The following is a 10492-nucleotide window of genomic DNA, read 5'->3' on the forward strand; positions in this document are numbered from 1 at the left end:
ACACAAAAACATAAACTGCAGTGAGGCTCATTTGCCACTGTTGGGCTTTGGTCACATTATGATGTATTGTTGAAGAACAATCAATAAACCATTGAAATATTTTGGCAAAATGGAAACAATTAACAAAACCACAGTCATTTATCACGTCAAACATTTTTGACAACCTCGGTGGAATTAATAACTAAGTATTTGTGATGATAATACCTGTCTCAAATTGGCCAGCAGGTTCTTTTGTTGATATTTTGTAGCTAGCATTCTTCAGCCTCTCAAAGGGAACACGAGTCTTTCTTATTTGTCCAGGTTCTGCCTTTTTGCTCTCGCTGTTATTATTATTTTCATCGTGATCATGCTTCAGTTCTGCATAATCTTCGTCCGCGTAATCAGGAGATGTTCCTACTTTTTCCTCTTCTTGTTTGCCCGACCCGGATACAGCAGAATCATTGACAGGAGTTTTGGAAAGCACAAGTTCTGGTTGTTGAGCTAAAGACTGCTTTTCCAAATCTTCATCAGCAGCTTCATACTGAGCTTTGTCGTCTTTCCCCTCACTGTCAATCAGTTCCTCTTCAGCTGTGGAGTCCTCCTCTTCCTCCTGGTCATGTTCCCTGCTTTCAGTTTGTATTTCCCCTAATTTTTCCTTCTCCTCAGTCTCCTCCTTACCCTCTACCAAAACCTCAAAAGTTTCAGGTTCCTCCTCTTCTTCCTCGCCTTTATTTTCTACTGTTGCTTCAATTTTTGTTTTTTCTTCTTCCTCTTGTTCTGCTATCTCTCCCTCTATTGTTGGCATCTCCTTTTCTTCTACCAAGATATTGTCTATTTTAACTTCGCCCTCATGTTCTCGTCCTGTTTTTGAAGTCTCGTCTTCCACCTCAGGTTTTTCCTTGTGCGCCAGTTGTTCTGCATCTTCCTTTGGTGTAACCTCATCCACCGTCTCTGTTTCCTCCTCAACTCCATCTATGATTTTCTCTTCCAGCGAAGACTCAAGTTGGATTTCTTCTGTATGTTTCACTAATAGAGTGATAGCATCAAATTTAGTGTGATTGATCTTCAGTTTGGTGAATGTGTGACCGAATAAACGTCTGAATACCCTCATCTTCCTCTGCTTTGGCCCCTCCTGCTTGGTCGGCAGCTCCAGTGGCCTCTTCAGCCTCAGCCTCTTCTGCAGCAGAGGCAGCTTCATCTTCGACGGCACGCATCATCTCTGCAACTGTATCAGGGACTTTTGTAATCACCACCAAACCCATGTCCACACCTTTGTTAATTTACATGAAGATAAAATAGTCTTTAGGGTGCAAAAGATTGGAAATAGCAGAAATACCCAAGATGATGGTATTAGACTTTTTTTGCTAGATGCACTAGTCAAATCAAACACTCATAAAATCCAGTTAATAAAACTCAAATATTTACAGTAGAGTTAAGTATGGAAATATTTGTTCACTGTTTTTATATATTTTAGATTAAAAAAAAATTAACTTTTATGACCTCTGTACATGGAGAACCTCCCAACTGAACCTGAATCTACAAAAAATGTTGTTCTGCTAACCTAAAAGCTAAACACCGTTAATATCAGACAGATATAACCTGGGTACATACAAAATGCAGCTTAAAAAAAATAAATACTGAAATTGTTTAAATTGCTCTGCTGTTCATACTTGCCTCAGTTAAGGTCGGAGTTCATGTGAGGAACTCTGACCTCACTGTGGGAAAGTTTCAAGGCCAAAACCACTGCTGACCAAAAAGAACATAAATGCCTTGTTAGAAACTTAAACAAAATTAAGACTTTAAAGTGATTTAGCCCAAGTCTGCACTAAAGTGCAACCGAAATGCTTTTCGCAACTTTATTCCCTTAACTCATCATTAAAAAACTGCATTTAGCATTGACCCAAGTCATTTAACGGTGAAATTTGTTTCATTCACTGTGTATGTGTTCAAATATTTCCATTCATATTATACAAGTATGTTTCTATAAATAGCTGAGATAAAGTTTACATTTAGTCACAGAAAATGCAGGACGCAGAAAAATGCAATATTAATTTTTTTTTTTTTTTTAGGTTCCCATACGCATTCATACAAAGACAATGTTCTTTAAGGATCAACACAAGATAATTGTAGTCATAACAACAACAAGAAAATCATGTAGTTTTGTGAAAGGTTACAACAAATGGTGATAACAGAAAATGAAGTCAGTGTTGTTTAACATATTTATTATGACAAACATAATGATGCATATTCAGTCATGGCAGGTACAAAACGCAAACCAACAAACCGTTTACAATGATTTAAGGCTGGTATGTGGAATAAACATTAACACAGTCAATAACAAAGACCACATCATCAACCCGGTTAATTGTGGTAAAAAAAAAAAAAAGAAACGCGATCAATACCAACATGCAAGAGAGGTCTTTAGTTAATCTGTAGAGAAACCAATCTACCTGCTAATATAAATAAAATACAATCATTTGTTCACAGCATGGAGATTTTTTCTCACCTTTTTCAGGTGGAGGTAGAAACTCCCCTACAACGAGAAGATATGGCTGTTTTTAGAGTCGAGCATTAATGTCTTTTTGCAGCAACATGCAGGGAAATTATTGTACTGCTTACCTTTCTTTCTCACCAGAGTGATATCAGATGGAGAAACAACAGCTTCGTCTAAACGAAGAGGAGCATAGATTTTTGGTTTTGAGCTTTTCTACACCACAAATAATTATAATAAGCTCTAAAGTATCATATTGCATCGTAATACATCGTATCGTATCATGTCGAAATGCGTAACGACTATATTCTGACAACTTGTAAGATCAAAAATCCAAACCTTTTTCAGTGACAACATTTACAGCCGGAGGACTGACAGGTTCACCTAAAATCAGATAAATTAATAGTGATCAGATTTCAGAGTATCATAATGTTTTGTGATTCACAGTAATTGCTAATCCCCCACCTTGATCACCACCAATCATACTTGACATGTAGCCCAAGAACAAATCCTTCTTGTCGGTAAATTCCAGTACCGCATCCTCAACAACTTTCATCGGGTCAACGGAAACTTCCGGAATGATCGCTGGAAGAACCAGAACATGTTTTATGGGGAAGACGCAATAAATGTGCAGAAATGCTCTCTGAACGCATTATGGTACGGGATATAAACTATGACTCACCTTGTTCACCTATCAGCATTGTAGAGAGGTAGCTCATAATAATGTTGATATGTTCTTTAATGATTTCTGCTGTTGTCTGCAGAGTTGATAAAGGGCTGAATCCCACAGCCTCCTGGAGGTCTGATAAAAATAAATACATAAAAATGGAGCAAGAGCCTTTAATGGAATGTGAAATGTAGATATAAGGTAATAAATCTAGGTGGCATTGTACCTTTCACTGTGTCCAGTACCACATCCAAGATCGCGCAAAACACATTCTGGATGTATCCTGTGATGCTATTCACAAATTCATCAAGAATATGGAAGATGTTTCTGCCGATCACCACAGGGTCAATAAAGCTGATGTCAATGGTTCCTGTGAAGAGCAATAAACGTATAATACTTATTATTATGCATTTATGTCGTTGTGGAGGCAATAACTAGAACTTAATGATGCTGCCATCAAAGTTAACTGATAAAAATAATACTTTAAACATAATCTCAAATTCAACGTATTTCAGCTTTTACCAGCATTTACAGAAAAAAACTGGCTTTATTAAACTGCATGAAAAACATTAAAATAAAAATTAAATAAAATACATTTTCTAAGTTTAAGTTCATTTCAGACTGACATCCTACAATTGAGATGTGATGTTATCATCACGTATTTGCATTTTGAAAGAAAAGGAAACACAAAAAACGACTTTGATAAAACACATAAAACATAAATTATTAATTTGTAGTTACAATTGGCACAAAAAAAACAAACAGAAAAATAGGAAGGCCTCACCCTTAGAAATATCCAATAAGATGTCTAATAAAGCACAAAGTATGTCCTGAATGCAGCCCACTAATCCATTCACAGCATCATTTATGATATTGAAGAATTTCCTGCCCAGGACCACGGGGTCGGCATAGCTGATGTCGATTGTTCCTGAGAAGAGCAAAACACACTTCAGTCAAGTTACGTCATAACAGGTTTTTTGTTTTACACATATTTGAAGATGAAAAAGTTGTTCTTAAGGGAATCAAGAGACCAGGAAAAAGAACATTTCTTTTTTTACTGTGCTTCTTAAAATTCTTAACTCTGCTTTGCGGAGCAGCTCATCACATTTTAGCTGAATTAAATAGACATCTAATTTTAAAGTCAGTGATGAGTTTTACTTGTGTAAAAGAATTTAGTACAATTGGTTTAAATAGATAAGGTAATAAAGAACCTCGAGATTACATTTCATGTAAATTGAACTTACATTTTTTATTTAGATTTTTCACATCGTTTGAGCTAATTTTAGTCTCGCACAATAGACAAAGAAGGAAATGAGATGTAGTACCTTTAGATACATCCAGCACGGTGTCTAAGACGGCACACAGTATGTCCTGGACGTAGCCCGTTATTCCACCAACAGTGTCATTTATAACATTGAAAAATGTCCTGCCAAGTACCACAGGATCGATGAAGCTAATGTCAGTGGTTCCTGAAAAACACAAAAGTGGTATTAAAAGAAAATCCCGCTTCACAGTGTAGTGGGCAATGCAAACTATGTGAGATGCAGTCATGTGAAGAATCAGGAAAGCGTGTAAAATATTCAGCTCATTATTAAGAAATGTCTAATCTTCTTGAATTTCTAACCATAAACTGTGCTTTTTAAAATAATGTTTTATTAATAAGTAACAGGTTAGTCATAGGGTGCCCTAATTTTTCCCAACATGACCACAACTGTTCTCAGACGGCACCTTTCACTACATCCAATGTGGAGTCCAAGAAGAGGCAGAACGAACTCTGGATGAAGGCCCCCACTTCGGAAACAAAGTTATTAATAACACCGAAGAACCCTCGGCCAATTATCACAGGGTCAATGTAGCTGAGGTCAAGTTTTCCTGAGGAGAAGACAAAAGGATTTGGGAGAAACATTTCCACAATTAGCTCAAGCAGGCTGTTGTTGAAAGAATTCCGAAAGACTGGTTATGTTTTATTTAATTATAATACAATTAGACACTATTACACTCACCTTTTTTTATATCCCAAACTGCATGCGTTACAGTATCCACAGTGGCACACAGTGAGTCCCTGAAGGAGCCAACCACGCCGTACACAAGGTCGTTGGTTGTGTGGAAAGCTCTTCTTCCAATGACCACGGGATCGATGTAGCTTGGATAAAAGGTTCCTGTGATGCAGATACAGACACATAATGTTAGTATTACATTTTATTTCATTTCTTTTGTTGACTACAGGTGCATTGGCATACCTTCTTCATCTGAAAAGTATCGAACAAATGCATCTTTTGCTTCTATAACCTCTTCAGCAGCGTAAGACGCAGCAGACGAGGGGCTACTTAAATCAGGAGCACATTCTGGAAAAAAATAAAAATAATAAAGCGAAGCCATTTCAGTTCCTGACTGACATATTCACATGCAGTCATGTTGCACTTCACACCAAGGTGTACCTTGGAACTTATTTAGCAGACTGGACACCTCGTCTACAGCATCGTTTACAGCTTGAACTGGGTCCGTAATGATTTGGTGTACATCTGGGGGAAAACAGAAACGAAAACAAAAACATTCAGAGATCGGTTACAGTTTAAACGAACACACTCCAAGGTGTTTGCGACTCACCTGGTACTGCTTTGTATTCGACAAAGTCGAACATCACCACACCTACCACCACCCAGGACAGGAGGGCAGCCAGGGCGATCAGCAGCTCCACGGACACTTTCACTTTTCTGACGAGCTCCAAAGCTTTTGATTTGAGAGAGCTTGTCTGCGCTGCTCTGCTGGAGCCCCCGGCTGCACTCGCCGAGGGGGGTTTGGCTCCTGTGGGTGGGATACACAAGAGTGATGCTTGAATGATTGAGCAGCAAGCAGTTGCTTCATAAATTCTAATGCGATGAGGTTTAATTACATAGTTTTTCCACCAGGGGGCACTGAAGCCTTCTGGTTTTTAAATAGTAGATTTTTCGGAAAATCTGGATGCAATTTATCTGACCATAAAAATAATAATAAAAAAAGTCATTTAGTCTCAGAATATATGCCCCCTAATCTGTCTAAGATAAAATATAACACAAATTTGTCAGCAGACCTTGTAGACACCAGAAAGCGGCACTGAAATGTTATTGGATAATGATTGAAAAAACAGATTAATCTGAGATGTTTGATGAGGTCACAAAAATAAAATTAAAAAATAAAAAAAAACACTTAATCAGTTCTACCTGTTTTGTTACTAAGTTAGTTGCCCTGGTTAAGACTGAAATGAAGAACAGTTGTGGGTAACAGAGGACTCCCCCATCACAAACATAGTGGGAGCTGTAATGTGCTGCTCTGTGCTGTTGTTGGTGTCGGTGTAACACTGAGACAGTGCCATGCTAAAGTGTTCATTTCTCTTGACCTTTTGTCACATTACAATCACAGACTTCAAAACTATTTCTTTGAATTCTATGTGTGCATATGCTGGAAAATTAAGTTAAACAGTTGGCTAAATTTTGCTCAAATAAACTTTTGAGAACTGTTGCGGGTATTTGTATTCAGCCCTTCTGCGTTCATAGTTTGTGGAGCCACCTTTTGTTGTAATTACAGCTGCAAGTGTTTTTGAAGTGTGTTTCCTCCTGCTTTGCGCATCTACATACTGAAACTCTGCACATTTTTCTACATATTTGTTCAATGGATGTAAGTTAACCTAACACTGGCCAGATTGGACATAGAGTGTCGTTGAGCTTGCCGTAGGTTCTTACTTAGATTTGTGTCTAAACTTTGGTCCATTTTAACACAAGCTTTGATCTAAACCTGGAGCTCTGGCTGAATGTTGACCAGTCTTAAGTTTCTGGAAACCTCTAAAAGGTTTTCTTCCAGAATGAACCTGATTTGCTCCATCAACCTTCCAACTTTGACCCGCATCTCCACCCCTACTAAAGAAAAGCATCGCCACAGTATGAAGCCAACACCGCCATGTTTTGTATGACCCTTCTGTGGCATCGTCCCTGTGTCTCCTACATGATTCTGACAAACTACAAACAGAACTTTCTGCTTGCCGCTCTTCCATAAAGGCCAGCTTTGTGGAGATTTTATTTAGGGGTATCAATCTAAATGGGGTTGAAAACAAGTGCAGGTCACACTTGACAGATCCTTGCTTGTAAAAAAGAAACAATTTATATTGATAACTCTTAACACTGCACTGTGATTGTACCAATAAAATCCATTGCAGTTTGTAGCTATAAATACTTTTGCATGGATCCATAAATGCAAATTCAGTCAATTCAGCTAAAAATCTACAGAAAAACTATAATATTAAGTGTTTTCTTATGTGTTGTAGATGAAGCCAAACAACTTTAATCAGAACAGGTGAAGTTTTTTTTTACACCATAGTTTTTTAAAACTTGAAGTCAGCAGCACAAGTCATGTCCGTCACATGAGAGCAATGCTAATTCTCCTGCAACATGATATCCAGTATTTTTAGCAACCATTTTCAACACTTACTCCACCGAGCAAATTGCTCGTCGAAACATTATTTACGTATTAATGCGCCAGATATTGTTTGTGCGTTAATGCTGGTGAGAGCAGGTGAAACAGTTCCTACCTTCAGCCATGGTGACGTGGAGACTATCTCAGTGATATAAACCAAGCCTCCTCATTTAGAACCGCCTGGGGATGACTTCAGTATATCCAAGTTGACTTATTAATTATAAAAAAATAAAAAATCCATGTCCCTCATAGTAAATTATTCCATTTCCACGTGTTGATGTTTCATCCTCTAGTCTTCCGTTGTGATGAGGAAAAACAGAGGAAATAAAATCAAATAAATACTTACAGGGAAAAAAAAAAGAGAAGGTTAAAAGGGAAATTTGGAGCTGCCTGTGTGGCAGCTAAAAGGGGTGTGGGGGACCAGCAGAGCCAGGGAGGAAGGAGCGAAGCAAAGCAAGGGGTCTGGATGGGGCGGAGGGGAACGAGCAGAGGATCCCACCCAGTGGTATTGGTGCCTCACATGGGTATTGGTCAGCAAAGGGACCTGATAACTTCAGGATAACTTTATCCCCTTCCCTCCATCCCAGAAAGTCCAGGTTATTCTTAGCCGGAGCTCTGTTCACCAGCTGCTCCGTCAAACCCTTTTTTGGCACTTGTGGGTGGGCAAGGTCAGACCAGCTAGCTGGGTGGGGAACCCCGATTGGCTGCAGCTAAAATCAACAACAAACTGTCTTCCCCAAATCTGGAGTTAACAACAACTTGGTGGATTTGTCTTGATATAAAGTTGCAACTCTGTAGCAAACATGTTTTGTATAATATTTGAGGAGACATGCATACTTTTTTTGGTGTAAATTACCACTTAGTGAGAGTCTAATTAAATAACCAATGATTTTTTAAAGCATGTTATTGTTTTCCACCACAAGATATTTTATATCAGGCATCTGTTTGTGTAGGGATCGTCCCTTCCTTACTTCCTGTTTTGTCCAGGTACCAATTCTTCTGTCAAATGTCCAACACCACCAGAACACCTGGCGGCTGAAAGGTGATAAATTATATACATACATATATTTATTTATTTAATTGAATACCATTATTATCTTAATTCCTAACCATGGTTACATATTTACATATTCATCATCTTAGATGACAACATGTAGACAATAAAGAGCAACGGGATTTGATCAGCAGAAAATGGGGAAAAAAGTCGACGTCATGCCACATTGTAAAGGTATTAAAAATATGCTTTTAATATGAGTACATAATATTTCTTCATTTCGAAATACGGGACACACATGACTTAACGGGTCAAATTCTACGCCAGTGAAAGCAACATAAACACAGCTATGCACAAATAAAACTAGGAAAACCAAAACTGTCCTCCAACATAAACACCACTGGCTGGAGATACGCAGAAGATATAATGTGGCTAAAGCTGAGGTCAGCTGAGCTCATTGGTACAGGAGGAGGGAGGAATCTCTCCTCCCTCAGCAGATGCAGTGTCAAATCCTCCGTCTCCGGTGACCTGCAGTAAACTTGTGTGAAGCTACCTTGGAACGTGCGTCAGTATGGAGGATGCAGATTGTTTTACCTAAATGTGTGAGGAATGTCAATTTTATTTTTTTTGCGGGCAGAAATAAATCAAGAATTTAAGATAATTTATTAATTCACCTTTGCATCTGGCAATATGACGCTCACAGTCTAAATTTGTGAAATTTGAACTTTAGTTGCATATCGTTTCTCTAAAGCTAGAATCAAATACGTTCTGAGAGTGAAAAAGTAAAAGAATTATATTTTATATGTACAGCACCCGTCACACATGTAAATAATAAAGGCACTCACAAAGATAGCATAAATATTAACAAATATTAGAGTAAAAATATATGTTAGCTATAAGAAGTGGTTCGTTTTATCACCTCAAACACGTCAGTCCGTTCTCCCTTGGCCTCTAACATCAATGAGGCCTTTTGACCACATAATATTGTATCTCATCTCTTTTGGACCATTCTCTGTAACCATGGAAACGGTTCTGGATAACAATCAGCAGTTTCTAAAATACTCGGATGAACCCTTGAGGAACAAACGTAATTTATCTTCCGTTTTCTGACACGTCTAGATACCTAAACGTATTAAGTTGCTGCCATGTGATTGGCTGACGTATTTATGTTAGGAAGCAGTTGAAAAAGAAAAGTGAATAAATTATGTCAAATTATTGTCAAATGCTTGATTGAGATGAAAGATTGCTGCAGTTGCTTTTTTTTTTTGAGGTGGGTTTAGTATTAAGAGAGTTTTCTATAAATCTGATTGTATTGTTTTAAAATTAATACTGATTTGGACTCAGATTCCATCAGAATCTGATGAAGTGATGGAAAGTACTGCATTGATCTGAACTGAACCTGAACCAGATTGGTTTCTTTACCAGTTGAAATGTGTAGAACCTGTTTGTCTTGTAAAATACACTGAGAGGGAATTCAGGGCTGGAAAAAAAAAAAGTATGTGCCTCCTTAACAAATTCATCGCTTTAGCTTTCTTGTTGCACTTTATCAACAAACAAATTTTAATACAGACCCAATATAACTTGCGTAAATGCAAAATGTATTTTCAAATCATGACTTAATTTATCAAGAGAAAATAAATGATCTAAAATAACCTGGGAATACGTGGAAAAGTAACAAGGTGTTTGGGCCGACCTGGAGGGCACCAGTCGCCACGAAGCAGTTCGTAATTTTTTGATCACCTCTTTGAATTCTTTTAATCCAGTCAAGTTTCATGCATGAACAAACTTTATTTGTTCATGCAAATAAAGTTTGCATGAACTTTATTGTCCTGTCTTGTCACAGGACGTGAACTGGGTGGATTTCTGGGCTTTAAATAGGACAACACCAGAGCTTTTATCTTACTTTTTGTCGAGC

At 37.9% G+C, this 10492-nt stretch overlaps 1 protein-coding gene across 1 annotated transcript; it reads right to left on the reverse strand.

Moving 5' to 3' along the window:
- Nucleotides 1-166: 166 nt before the first annotated feature.
- Nucleotides 167-8121, reverse strand: LOC103458741 (uncharacterized). The gene is made up of 16 exons (XM_008399757.2): nt 7699-8121; nt 5745-5942; nt 5576-5659; nt 5378-5482; nt 5141-5296; nt 4866-5009; nt 4463-4606; nt 3922-4065; nt 3364-3507; nt 3153-3272; nt 2936-3055; nt 2810-2854; nt 2599-2646; nt 2486-2512; nt 1085-1204; nt 167-1005 (listed from the first exon to the last, which is right to left on the reverse strand). The coding sequence occupies exons 1-16, from the start codon at nt 7706-7708 to the stop codon at nt 182-184; spliced, it is 2433 nt and encodes an 810-aa protein (XP_008397979.1). The 5' UTR covers nt 7709-8121; the 3' UTR covers nt 167-181.
- Nucleotides 8122-10492: the final 2371 nt, after the last annotated feature.

The sequence above is a fragment of the Poecilia reticulata genome, linkage group LG22 (genome assembly GCF_000633615.1).
Source record: "Poecilia reticulata strain Guanapo linkage group LG22, Guppy_female_1.0+MT, whole genome shotgun sequence".
Taxonomy (NCBI): domain Eukaryota; kingdom Metazoa; phylum Chordata; class Actinopteri; order Cyprinodontiformes; family Poeciliidae; genus Poecilia; species Poecilia reticulata.